Raw genomic sequence first — 14,664 nt, 5'->3', positions numbered from 1 at the left:
TCACTCACCCTCACCCTCACTCACCCTCACCCTCACTCACCCTCAACACCTCACCCTCACTCTCACTCACCCTCACTCACCCTCAACCCCTCACCCTCACTCACCCTCACCCTCACTCACTCACCCTCATTTGAGTTAGAGCTTTTAGAATTGTTTATGGCTTTTTTTTATTTGTAATTCTTTAGCATTGGCTACAGGAAAGAAAAATGCTAAAGATTTACAAAAAAACCCCATAAACAATTCTAAAAGCACTAACTCTAATGCTGCGAGACCTATTGCATTTCCAATGCTTGTTCTTTAGAGGAATGGGGGAATGAGATTCCATGTCCAATGGCCTCTTCTTCCTGTGTAGGATTGTGACTTTACCAGTTTCAGGGTTTATATATATTTTTGCCTCATCCTCTGATGGATCGGGATGGAAGAGTTCTTCTTCCACTGTCCGTGGCTGTGTCTTTGATTTCTTTGGCTTAGACTTTTTTGGATCGACTATTGCCTCCGGGTCAATAACCTTTTTTGGTTCGACGACTTTCGGTGCCTTATTGCTCTTTCTCGGCTCGGCCTCTTTGTCCGGGTCGACGAGTGATTGCGGATCAACCGGATGTTTAGGTTCGATAAGCTTTATGTGCTCGACAGGTTTTTTAGGTTGACTGTCTTTTGTCGAGTTGATGACTTTTTTGGATCAACCGGTCTTTTAGGAGCACTTGTCTTTGGTTCGATAGCCTTCTCTGGCTGGACCACAGGCTTCGGTACGACGCCCTTCGGCACAGCGGCCTTCTTTGGGTCGACGGCCATCTTCGGTTCGGCGCCCTTCGGGTCAGCGGGCTTCTTTGGCTCGGCTGCCTTCTTTGGCTCGGCGCTTCTTGGCTCGACGGCCTTCTTTGGTTCGGTGCCCTTTAACTTGACGGCCTTCTTCGGGTCGACGCCTTTAGGCTGTACGGCCTTCTTCGGTCTGACCTTTTTGGGTTCTAGAACCTTCTTTGGGATAACGTTACTTGAACCTGGGGTCTCTGAAGGCGTAATCTTTGTTTTCAGAGCCGAGCCGGACGCCTTCTGTAATGGGGTAACTGGTGTCGGGGGCAATGTACTCACGGTTTGCCCCAGGGGGATTTCGTCATCGGAGTCCGAGTGGTCCTCAACGGTGATGATCCGAATCATGCGCTTCTGGAAGACCTTGTTTATCCTCGAAGATGTTGTCTGGTTCCGGTGCCTGTCGCTGCATCTCTTGCCCAGCGACCCATCGAATCCGGATGGTTTTCTTCGAACGGAATTGGGCACAGGCTGGGCAGGTTTCTTCCTTGTGGTCTGGTGATAGGCACTTGTTGCATACTGTGTGTTTGTCAGTATGCGGGAACTTGGAGTGGCATTGTGGGCACCTTTTGAACGGGCTCCTTTCCATCGACAGCAGGCTCACGTGGCGTCGAAAAGGCCCAACGGCACGCGTCGACGACCGGGTCGAGATGGAAAGCTGGTCGAGTCAAGAATTACAAGCGAGAACAATACTATCGAAGGCCTTTTGGCCTCTAGAAAGGTTTAGTTTGGATTCCGAAGTTGGAGTATAGGAATAATATCCGAGCCCAATGGCGGAAAAAAACAATCTGAGGATGTAGAAAATGCGCATGCGCACTGTAGTCCAGGGGAGGAGTCACCTATCTCGTGATACTTCGAAGACTCTTCCAGGACAACAAGGTGCAATCATCCGGACCCAACACTAGGCGGCGATCTATGCACAGATATGAATTCAGCAGCCCACATGCCTCGAACAGTAAATTTTTATAAATGTTGGTTCTAAAAATAAAACAACTATTTTTTATATAAAAAGATTGGCTTAGAGTTCAGTTCTTGAGTGTGTGAAACCTTTTGCTGATGAGTGTGTACAACAAATGCTTTACACTACCCTCTGGTACTGCCTTACTGCTCGACCAAGCTACCAGTTTTGAGAGTAAGGTCAGACCTGACTTTAACCTCCGTTATACCTCTGGGGTTTGTGTGCTCTACACACTGTACCTTACTTTGGTCCAGTATATATAGAGCCTCTTTCTCACAGGGGGCAACTTCAACATTACATTAGACCCTACCACTGATACTACCGGTCCAGGCCGCATCACTAAGCATCAGGATACTAGACACCTCCTTGCACTACTGCGATCAGCACTACTGGCGGATCCTTGGTGTCTGAATCACCCAGGAACTCGTAACTACTCTTTTTATTCAGCAACGCACAGCACTTGGTCACTTGGTCACTTATAGACCATTGGTATCTAACAACACAACCATTATCGGAAATGCACAGAGTAGAAATTTCCCTCGTACCATATCTGACTATTCTCCGGTATTATTGGAACTTGCTTTCCCATCGATCCCTGAACATCATCCTCTGTGGAGATTCCCCACGAATGCACTTTTGGATTTGATGTTCCAAAAGGAAATAGGCAATGCTATCACAGAATTCTTTGAGCTGAATGATGGCTCCGTAGAATCGCAGCTCACGCTTTGGGACGCCATTAAGGTATATATTCGCAGTGCATGTGTCTCCAAACATGCCTGTCTTGCGCTCCATTCGAACCGAAATAACAAATAGAACAGAAATTAAAAAGACAGATATTCTCATGCAAACTACCCCATCCTTGACGGTACTTCGGTATCATTCAGTTTTGATGACCGAATTTACAGATGCTGCGGCGCAGGAGGTTAAGTTTCTAGGTAAATATGCTAGGGTGCGGACTTATGGTGAGAGAGATAGACCCGGCAGAACACTAGCATACCTACTTAGACCTCAATACCAGTCAACTTTGATCACGCAGTTAAGACGCTGACGATGGCAAGCCAGTGACGGCAGGGAAAGAAATCAAGCAGGCTTTTCTTGCCTATTATACCAAACTATATCAGACTAGGTGCCCACCTTCGGGACAGGCCCTTAATGCATATCTCCAGGAAATAGCCATGGTATGGCTTGAAGATGGGCAACGAGAATTTTTTACTTCCCCAATTGACACAGACGAGATTAAACAAGCAATTAAAGACCTAATCAGCAGCTGTGCCTTGAGATCTGATGGACTCACCAGGGATTTTTACAAAGCTTACTAACAAGAATTAGCTCCCCGCCTCCTGGAAGTCTATGACTGATCATTACAAACTGGCGCTCTCTCACTGACTATGCGTGAAGCAATTATTACATTATTTCTCAAACCTGGCAAGGCTCCCCAGAAATATCAGTCCTACAGACCACTCTTGCTATTAAACCAGGATTACAAAATTCTTGCGAAAATACTGGCTACTCGATTAGCGTTACTCGTGGACACCACACTATGTCCTTTTCAGGCTAGTTTTATACTGAGGCAGCCTACAACACTCAATTTATGTGCAATTTTTTCGGTAGTAAACCAAATGGAGCCCACCTTGCCGGCAGTTGCAGTAATGCTAGACGCCGAAAAGGCCTTTGATTCGTTGGAATAGCCTTTTTTAAGGGCAGTTATGCAAAAGCTGGGAATACCTATCGGTTTTTAAACTTAGTTTGCTTACTATACTCCTCCCCTGTTGCACGACTCAAAATTAATGGGCTGATCACACAACAATTTGGCTTGACCCGGGGAACCAGACAGGGATGCCCACTCTGGCCCCTCTTATTCATAATTGCCAAGGATCCACTCACCCGTCATATTCAAGAACGGCATTTGCATCGAGGGTTGCAACTCCACACAGGCCTGCTCGTTGCGTCTTTTTATGCAGATGACTTATGTTATTTGTGCGCCGTCGCGATGAGAATCTGCCCCCTCTACTGCGTGAGGTAGTCAGTTTCAGAGTGCACTCCGGTCTGGTCATCAACTGGCCAAATCGGAGATATCTGCCTTGACCCCCTGATACCCACCCATATGATCTGGAGTTCCCACTACGATGTTGGGGCGTCGGGTGCAGGTGTGTCTTTTAGTGTTGGATTCTTCTTATCATCTCCGGTCGCGGGAAATCCTCCACATAGGAGCTGCAGGCGTAGTCTGGAGACTCTAGGCAGGTCACGGATCACCAGATCCTAGGTCAGGATCGCTGGGGAGACCTCCTCGTGGGGTTGGGCGACTCGAACACGAGTGTAGAGTGGTGCACAATCGCAGATTTGCCGTGAGCCAGAGTCTGTTGGTGAGCAAATCCGGTACTCACGGGAGACAAAGTCTGGTATGGGAAGGCAGGCAGGTCCTCTGGGTTCTGGGGGGCTTCTGGCTGCAGGACACACTAGGATTTTCCGGGAGAAGATAGACGTCGGGACAGCCCGGTGGGGCTGGGACCAAGTAAGTTGGTGTCCTCTTCTTCCTACCTTCAAGATGGCGGGGACTGAGTGGTGCTTCGCCTCGCCTCCTCCATCTGAGGGGTGGGGTTGGCAAAGGTGGGCACACCTCTCCTATCTTGGTTTTCCCGCCGATTCTCCCATCCAAAGCGGCAGTCCGAAACGGTGAGGCCAGTTGCTGAAAACAGCAAAAGGCTGGGGCAGCTCGCAAAGGTGGCAAGCCTTTGCAGTTTCCCCTTCATGTACCCTTCACATCCTGGGGGGAGGAGGCTTGGCATCTCTGCCCAGGATGTGCTTTGTTTCAGGGCCCAGAGAGTGGTAGTATCTTTACCCAGGGGTCCAGAAACATGTGTGGTGGTGGCAGCTGGCAAGCAGCCACTTAGGGCCCTAGACTCAGATGCCCTCTGAGTGCATTTTGTGGGTTTAATGTGCTGAGAAGTTTGACTTTTCTGAGACGTGTTTCTTGTGCCTTGACTATTTTACTGTAAACTACCTGATGGACAGAATCTGAGTGCAGATCCCTCTGACCCGCCACAGATATATTTTCTTTATCATCTGAAAGCCCCATCTCCTGAGCCGTTTGTGCTAATTTAATCCGCTTCTCTAATCTGAAAGTCCAATCTTCTTCCTAGGTGGTGTTGGTTTTATCTGCTTCTCCAATTCGGAATGGGGAACACTGATAGAGCCCAAATTACCAAAATGAATTTTCTTCTGTGAATTAACGTGGTTGTCTTGAAAGTTAAAGAAGCCTTTACAATACTCTGGCTTATGCTCTCTAGGGAGTCACAGCATACACATCACTGGGAACTTTTCACTGGGAACCTTTGACTGCAGTAAGAACAAAATTAAAAAAATCTGCTCATAATACAAAATGGTATTGTATTTGCAGGCCTCATAGACGACACCCTTCTCTGTAAACATTCTTTGACCCAGTAGAAGCACATCAGTCAAAATCTTGTCTCCTCGTCTCAGGAATGTTCGACCTTCAATGATACTTGGCCCTCAAAATCATTGCAAAATTGCCATCTAATTTCTTTGCGCAAACTCTCTAAATACACCTTCAAACCCAATGGCACAAACATAGAATCTAAAATGAAAGTCATGTGTTGGGGCATGGTAGGATAAGAGTTGACATCACAGCGAGTAATAAGGACACCAATCCATTCAAAGCACTAAGGGGAAACACATAAGCATTGCAAAGCCATTGGTAAAGATTTAAAAGTGCTAATGTATAGTGCGACATCACATTAGAGCAAGACACATGAGAAACAGAAAGCATGAGTAGACAAGGAGGGCTACAGATGTAAAGTAGTTAATCAAACAGCTCAAAGCAAGCACTCAAGTGGAGCGGGAAGAAAACATCCTAACAGCCGATCGCATTAAATGAAAGACAAATACTCTGCTGGCCTGAACCAAAACACGACTTGACAAACAAAATATCATGTCAGTGGCTAAAACCGGCTGTTCAAAGAAAGCCAATGGTTGAAAGGGCGGACACTAAGCTCACTCTAACTATATTGTTAACAGGAGGTCTGTTTGACAGCTGTGCTGTCGGAATCTAGATTTAAAAACTAGATTACAGGCACTTGAGATTGTGGAATTATGTGCTGCATTCAGAGTTGCAAGACACAAGAAAATCTATCACCAAAGCACAATCCCTCACCCCCAATACCAGAAAAACTCACTTGCACTAAATGAACTAACCTGTTCTCGTGCTGTCAAATGAAAAGAGCTGTTCTGATGGTAATGTACACGTAAGGCCACAATCTCTTTTCAAATAACCCTTTACAAGAGGATGGTGCAATATATTATGAAATTTCTTCCACAATATGTGATCTGGAGCTCCAAGCTATTCATTCAGGTATGCACCATGGATTCTAACCTATTCAATAAACGTGATCATGTGTTTCAGGCTGCAACACATGTCTACATTGACCGAAGGAAATAATGCTCCTTTCATTTCAGGTATAATGTCAAAAGCTCACTAACGTACATTTGAATAGATTCTTACCTATGTGGGGCTGCTGGGCTGCTGCCAATGCATACTGCTGCTGCTGGGCTGCAGTTAACTGCTGGACTGTTAGTGCATTTTGTCGTTGGAAGAGCTAAAGAAAAAAATATGGTTTAAAATGACAGTTCATCAAATGATCAAAGCAAAATGTGCACAATTTATGAGAGAAAATAACTTAAATACACCATGCTTGGTTAAATATAATTAGTTCTTTCAATAAATTAATAGTTCTACAAACAAACGCAGATATACAGTTTGAACTTAAGTGTTCTGAACTATGCATTCTTATTAAAAATGATGCAAGTTTATCCTTACTGTAACAGTTTTAACAACTTTTAAAATAAACACAGCTTTACATTCTAACTCAGCAAATGTGCTGTTGGTTATGCCAAATTATTTAAAACAAGAGATACAGTATCTTGAATTTTTTTTTAGCATAAGGTGGGATATGGTAACAATTGTTAAAAAAAAATAGAGTCGGGGCGTGGCTAGCAGCCGAGCATGGCGGCCGCTTAGTGTGAGAGCTCCCGAGGGCACGGCAGCCTTCCAGTAAATCCGACTCACTTATCCGCTACTACGCACGCCTGAAGCGGCGGCGTTCGAGTCCGGGGCCGAAGCGGTGTACCCGGTCCAAGTTGCAGAACGATCGACACACCGGAGCCCGAGTTACGTCGTGTGGCAAGTGAGGGCCTACGACCAGTAGAGGGTGTAGCCCGACGCGCGCCCAAGCACCGGTCTCGCGTACCATCGGGGCCCCGGCGGAAGTGCAGTGGGGCCGGCCGAAGGAAGTGACAACACCCCGGTACCTGCCGAGAACTTAGATCGAGCCTGGCGATCTTGGCGACATCCCTCGGTGGCAAGCGGACTGCGGTACCCACCTAGCGGGACCTGGACTACACAGTGGTTAGTACACCCCAGCCCTGACCGCACGGAGCGAGGTCGGCGTCCTGCGGACCCCCCCCCACGGAAGCCTAACGGGCTGCACAGCACTACGGAGGACACTGTCACACCCCACGTATCAGCGGGGGAGCAGGGGGACAGCGAGTTGCAGGACAGCAGCGCGGGAGTGCAGGGGGGGGGCCTCAGAAGCCACATCCAACCAGGCGCACCAGTGGCACCAGAGCAGAAACAGAGGCCCACCACGCGGTGGCCTGTCCAGTGTGCGGGGGGGCGGAAACCCAGGCCCGACGTCTACACTAGCCGAGGTGGTAACGAGAGGCAGTCCGGCACGACAGAATAGGAGTGGGGTCGCAAGGGCCACTCCATCCCAGAGAAAGAAGATCGGGGACGCCGACACATACCATACCAGTGGCTCAACACATCCCACGCAAGCAGCCAGTAAGACTTACTCAAACGGCAGGGGGGTCGTTCTGTCCGCCTCCCGCTGCCGACTACTCTTTGGCTAATCCCTGTCTGCGGAAACTTCCGAAGCCACGCAGGTCGCGACGACCTGTAACTTAGCCCTGGTCCTCGCTAACCCCAACACCATGGCGGGTAAAGGCCTCAGGAGCGGATCCACACAAGCTAAGCTGGACAAGTTCGCCTATGGACACCAAGGACAGCAACAGTCCACGGGACGACCCTCCACAGGGCAGGCTCCAGACGCAGATAAAACACCGAAAATAACGTTGGAAGACATCATGAGAACGCTCTCGGAGGTGAAAACTACAGTGGGCGCCATCTCCTCAGAAGTCTCCCTTCTGCGAGCGGACTTTCACAAGATGGCGGAGAGGGTGTCGCAAGTGGAAGTGGTCACAAAGTCACTCGTGGAAGACACCTCGGAGCTACAAGTGGCCATGGAGAGGATGAAGAAAGTTACCAAGCTCCTACATGACAAGCTGGACGACCAGGAAGGGCGTTCGCGACGCAATAACGTACGTATCCTGGGGCTTCCGGAGACGGAAGGGAAAGGGGCCATGGACCTCTATATAGAAGACCTCATCAAGAACAAACTCCAACCCAAAGGCCTGTCCCACTTCTTTTCGGTGGAGAGGGCGCACAGAGTCCCGGGGGCCCCCCCCAAGACGGGAGCAGCTCCAAGACCAGTACTGGCGCGGCTCTTTAATTTCAGAGATAGGGACGCGATATTGCAGGCGGCAAGGAATTCACCGCCAGTGCGGATTCAGAATGCAATCTTGGCGTTTTTCCCAGACTACACGGCAGAGGTGGTCAGGCGACGCAAATCCTTCACGGAGGTTAAGAAGGCACTACGCGACAGAGAATTACCATACTCCATGATGTTCCCGGCAAAACTACGGATAGTGGCCGAGGGGAAGACTTGGTTCTTTGACACGCCGGAGGTGGCTCAAGAATGGCTGGAGGGCTGGAGACCGGCAGGGCAGCGACATCGCTCACAGCGAGACCGACCGCGACACAGTACAGACAGGACATCACCCAGCCAATCCTCCCAACCACCACGCCAGGGGGGCGGAAACGGCCTGGACTCAGACCTTGAGAGAGACCCGCTGGACTCCGGACAAGGGGCTCCGATGTGACACTGAACTATGTTGTTTTTGAGACTGAGGGCCGCGGCGCCGTGGCTCGGACGCGGCTGAGTAGGGTGGGCACAGGCGGTGCCCGGAGGGGACTCACCTACCCCACGAGCAAGTAAGATGTTTAGGGGAGGGTTAAAGCACTCTGCACAGTTGGGGAAGCGGGCGGGAGTTTGTCCGTGGAGCAGGGTAGCAGGGAGGGGGGATGGGATTGAAGTTTTCATGTCGAAATGTTTTCTTTTATTTGTAGTCATCGTGCCACACCTTCAAGGTTCTATCACCCGAGCAATTGCGTATCCCCTATGCAGCACAACACAAGTCAGCACATGGATCACGCCACAGCACACGTTGTGTGCAAAACTCCCTAGTCAGCCTCATGGCCAGGCCACTTAATCACACGCCCGCCGAGGACACCTCCACGACCAGGGGGGTTCCCCCACTACGCATACTGACATGGAATGTCCGGGGCCTGGGTGACAAAATCAAGAGAGGCTTGGTCCTCCAGGCCTTAAAACGCCAGAATCCTGATATGGTCCTCTTACAGGAAACCCACCTCACAGGGTCTACCTGCAAAGCCCTAGATAGACGTGGCTACACAATGGCGGTACACGCAGACTTCACTACTGGATCCAAGGGAACAGGCATACTAGTGAGAAAGTCTTCCCCCTTCATGGTGACCCGCTGTGTGGCGGATGACCAGGGTCGCTTTGCCGCGGTTCATGGGCAGTGGGAAGGCAGAGCGCTAAACGTGGTATCAGTGTATATTCCCCCAGCCCTACACTCTGTGGCCCTACCAGCACTGGGCAAATTCCTTCTTGATCTCCCCGATAGCAACACGATTATAGGGGGGGACTTCAACGCTGTTATGGATCCACTTCAAGACACCTTTCCCTCCAGAACCAGACCACGAGGCACGACACCACTGTCGGACTTCGCGGAAGCCCTGGGCCTGGTTGGCGAATGTTGCATGCTGAGACCACCCACTACACTTACTACTCAGCAGTACACAATAGCCTATCTCGCATAGACTACTTCATGGCACTGGGATTGGGACTAGACACGATAGACAAAGTGGACACGCTGCCCAGGGGGATCTCAGATCACTCTCCAATTGTCCTGTCACTCACCACAGGGGGGAAACGGAATGCTCGGCTCTACCCAATCTACCCCAATTTCCTAAAAATCCCCAAGATTCGGAAAAAGCTCAAACTAGTGACGACACAGTATTTTGCTGAAAACACCGGCACGGTGGAGTCGCCTTCCACCCTATGGGAGGCGTACAAAACAGTCCTCAGGGGGGCGGCCATCGCAGCAATTACGGGACACAAACGGGACTCACGTAAGGAACTCATTGACCTGGAACTTGCACTCGACACAGCCAATAACGCTCATATGACGAACCCCTCCCCGTCCACGACACACACCCTCATGGTCCGGCAGCAACAGTATCTAGCTCATCTCAAAACGACAGAGAAGGGGTATATCGCAAACACTAGACATAGAATTTACGATGTGGGCGACAAAGCGGGTCGTATGCTGGCATGGCTAGATAAGAGAGGGAATGGAGCAAGAGGCATTCATAGGCTTGACACTGAGGAAGGACGAACACTGATACGCCCAGCAGAAATAGTCTGCGAACTAGCGCGACACTTTCAGGAAATATACACACCAGAACGGAGGGTCACACGACGATTGGCGACGGCAACACTCACAGACATTGATATCCCCAGCGTAGCGCAAGCGGATAGAGACACCCTAGAACTAGACCCAACAGAGGAAGAGATCCAGCTAGCGATCCAAGCGCTACAGTCCGGTAAAGCACTGGGCCCTAATGGGATACCGGTCAAATGGTACAAGTCCGCGGCTTCGGACCTCAGTGCCCCATTGTTGGCCATGTATTTAGAGAGCAGAGACAGGCTAGAGCTGCCGCTGGATCAACGCACGGCCACGATTGTAACAATACCCAAGCCCAGGAAGCCTCCGACGGAGTGCACCTCATACCGTCCGATATCATTGTTGAACATAGAGGCCAAGATACTGGCTAAACTTTTAGCCGCCCGCTTGCTGCCCCATCTCAGTACGTTAATCCACCCTGATCAGTCGGGCTTTATGCCCCACCGGAGCACTGCGATGAATCTTAGAAGAGTCCACGGAGTGCTAGCTCGAACGCACCTCCTCACGGAACCGGCTGTGATCCTCTCTTTAGACGCCAAAATGGCGTTCGATCTGGTGGAGTGGGAGTACCTCTTCGTGGTGCTGGAGCGCATGGGATTTGGGCCGAAATACATAACATGGATAAGGTTGCTTTATGCGAAACCCGTCGCACAGGTGGTAGCCAATGGCCACACGTCACCGAGGTTCCCTCTCGGTAGGGGGACTCGACAGGGCTGTCCCCTGTCCCCCCTGCTTTTCGCTTTGGTACTCGAACCCCTGGCCATCCAGATCAGATCGACAACCCTGTTCGTGGGCATCAAATGGGAGAGGGGATGGGAGGACAAAGTCTCACTATATGCAGACGACATGCTTATCTACATGACCGCGCCGGAAACCGGCATCCCAGCCCTGCTAGACCTATGTGACACGCATGGGCGCGCGTCGGGCTACACCCTCAACTGGTCGAAATCCACCATATACACGTTGAGGGGCCCGGAGCCAAGACTGCAGGGGAACTGTCCACTACTGGCGACGTCGGTTTCTTTCAAATACTTAGGTATTATCATCACGAGCGGGGAGACTGAGTTCTTCGTTAATAACCTAAAACCGCCCATAGATCGCCTGCGAGCGGATGTTAAACACTGGGCGGCCCTCCCTCTGACGTTACTGGGCAGGGCGGCATTGTACAAGATGATGGCCCTCCCGAGACTCCTTTACGTCCTGGAAAACACTCCGCACCTGGTACCACCGCGCTATTTCCAACAGATTGTTGCGCTGGTGACTGTCCTCCTCTGGAATACGGGCCCGGCGCGCATAGCGTACGACAAGCTGGTAAAAAGCTGGTACGAGGGGGGCATAGCGCTCCCCAACATTCAGCTATATTACTGGGCGGCCCAACTCAAAATTATAAACTACTGGATCCACGCCCCAAAAGACGACCCGGCTTATCGGGCGGATTGGTCACAACTCGGGACGGACTGTATGCTGTCCGTGCTCTACAACAAGTCACAGCTGAAAACCCTCATTGGTCCAACCAAACACACGGCGGCGCTGTGGCACCTGGCGCAGGCCCATCTGGGGTGGGCAGGCCGAATTACTAAAATGACGCCCTTGTGGGACACGAAGGCGTTTGGGAATCTGAGAGGCTGTAAGGGGTTTGAACGATGGGACTCCATAGGTATCTCTACAGTAGGGGACCTCTGGGACAACGACTCTGTGATTCCATTCACACACCTGCAACAACAATACAACCTCGGACCTACGGAAACGTTTCGGTATGTCCAGATTAGGCATGCGCTGCTACAGGCAGTCCCTGCTGGCACCACATTACCGGACTCCTACCCATTGGAGGACAGACTACTAACAGACTTCATGCTCCAAAGCGCCACCTCCCTCACCTATAAAAAACTGATAAACAATCTCAAAGACCCCACGCTAAAGCTTAAAGAAAAATGGGAAAGGGAACTAGGCGAGACAGACGAATTTGAATGGAATGAGGCGTTGGCCTCCCCGAGGGAGGTGGGAATCTCTAGTAAGCTACGACTGGTGCAACTCAAAATCCTCCACCGCATCTACTACACCAGGACACTGTTACACACGATACAGAGAGCGCAACACCCCTTCTGTCTGAGGGGCTGCGGGGAGGAAGGGACACTGATTCACACACTATGGGAATGCCCACAAATACGCGAATTCTGGAGGCAGGTGCTCCGATCCATCTCCCAGGCCCTTAAACTTTCCATCTTGCCTGAACCACGCAAATGCCTCCTAAATATCTGGGACCCCAACGATCTGGGCAGGTATGAGCTGATCTGGGCATTACTGGCACTGACTGTGGCAAAGCGGGATATAGCACAGAAATGGGGGGCGCCGGACGTACCTACCTCCAGTAGATGGGCTAAAAACATGGACATCCTAATGGTGACAGAGAGGGCGGTCTATGTACTCAGGGCAGCGCCCCGGAAGTGGAACAAGGTCTGGGCGGCGTGGAACGTATACAGAGGGGAAATCTGTGAGCCCTTACCTGAGGGAGAGGACCTAGACTCAGAAGGGGAGGAGGAGTGAATGTACCGTTCTGGGTCAGTGGCCTCATGCACGGAACAAGGTTGCACTGGCGACACGGACCTGGCCGTACAACGCAATGCAAGAGGTGGCGCAGGCTGCTAAATGCTAAGGGTGGCGCAGAAGGGATGCGATGACACATGGTTGGGGGGGATACGTTGGGATGTTTGTTGATATAGTTTTCATTGAAAAGAGATGTAGCCATCACTGATGTTTGAGGGAAGGGTTAATTAGGGACCGCAAACTACGCACTGTAAACCTGTAATTGAGATATATGCAAGGCCCGGAGAGCCACCAACAACTCAGTCATTGTTACGAAACTGTCGCTCATTATTTACTGATATGATAATTTCTACGAACTGTAACGATTACTGAAATGATGTATGAAACTGATTAACCATTATTCCTTCCTATCAATAAAGTTTAAAAAAAAATAAATAAATAGAGTCATCTAATGCTGCACTTTCAGGTATTCTTAGATATTGGCATGCAATTGAAGCATATATCATTCAGTTATTGGTTAGCCAATTTGACAAGCCATACTTGGAGGTCTAGTATCTATTAGATCGTCAATGTAAGATAAGGTCTACCTTTCCAATTTATGTATCAGTCTGGGGATTGAAGCCTGTGATTTGGCAGATATTCAAAAGAGATGCACTGTAAAATTATAGAATCAATGGAAACAGGGTCTTGCAGGTGCCTGATGATGCAACATCTAAAAAAAATAAGGCCTGGTTTAAAGCATTTTGGGCAACACGTATGTAGGAAACGTTTTGCGTTTTCCTCATAGCGAATCCTTGCGATATGCAATTAAGAAGTCTCAAATCGGCATGTATGAAAGTGTGTGGAACACTTTCTGCGATTCTTAGGGGGTTGCAAATTATCTACCTCATGAATATTAATGAGGTAGTTGCAATTTGAGGCCTACTAGGAATCGCTAAAATTACGGGATGGTGGCCTGCTGGGGTCAGCAGACCACCATGTCAATGAATGCTTTTAAATAAAGCAATCATTTCTTCAAAATGCAGCCTGTTTTCCTTAAAGAAACGGGTTGCTTTTAAAAAAGAAAAGTGAAAAGATTTCTTTACATTTTCTAAGAGCAGGCAGTGGTCTGTTGTACCACTGCCTAGTCTGAAAAAACATTTTTGCTGCTATTCCTAAGGGGAAGGGGTCCCTTAGTGTAAGAAACTGGTTCTATATATACTAAATCAAAATGAAGTACAGTGTGTGTATAGAGTCCAAGTGTCCCCAGAGGTAGGCAGAGGTTAAAGTTAGATAGAACCTTACTCTCTAATAGTGGTAGCTTGGTTGAGCAGTAAGGCACTATCAGAGGACAGTGTTAAGCCTTTGATGTATGTAGAACATCCGGGAAAAAAAAAAACTGCAGGCTCGGGGACGAGGATCTTCCAGGTGCGACCACCACTTTGAGGGGTAAGTTGAGATGTTGAGGGTTGGAAAGGCACCGATGGTTTGGGCACACAAGGCCGTGGAGCTTCGGGTGCAGGGGTGCCTTGGGACGTCTGATTTTCTTACCCGCTCTGGTTGCGGTGGGGGTCCTCTGGATTGAGGATGCAGGCGTCGTCTGGAGGCTTGAGGCAGGTCAGGGGTAGCCGGATCTCAGGTCAGGATCGCCGGGGGAACCTACTTGTGTTATTTTCCACTCGAGCTCGGGC

At 49.8% G+C, this 14,664-nt stretch overlaps 1 protein-coding gene across 2 annotated transcripts in view; it reads right to left on the bottom strand.

Annotated features, from left to right (window-relative positions):
- The window catches only part of PUM2 (pumilio RNA binding family member 2), a 755,055-nt gene that overhangs the window by 581,888 nt on the left and 158,503 nt on the right, over window positions 1-14,664 (bottom strand). For both annotated transcript variants that reach the window (XM_086926282.1, XM_086926283.1), the window contains exon 7: window positions 6,285-6,378. In XM_086926282.1, coding sequence (XP_086782408.1) covers window positions 6,285-6,378 — 94 coding nt within the window. The remainder of the gene's footprint in view (window positions 1-6,284; window positions 6,379-14,664) is intronic.

Source organism: Lissotriton vulgaris, chromosome 6 (genome assembly GCF_964263255.1).
Source record: "Lissotriton vulgaris chromosome 6, aLisVul1.2, whole genome shotgun sequence".
NCBI lineage: Eukaryota > Metazoa > Chordata > Amphibia > Caudata > Salamandridae > Lissotriton > Lissotriton vulgaris.
The sequence above is the reverse complement of the archived record's forward strand: the minus strand, read 5'-3'. Positions and strand labels throughout refer to the sequence as shown.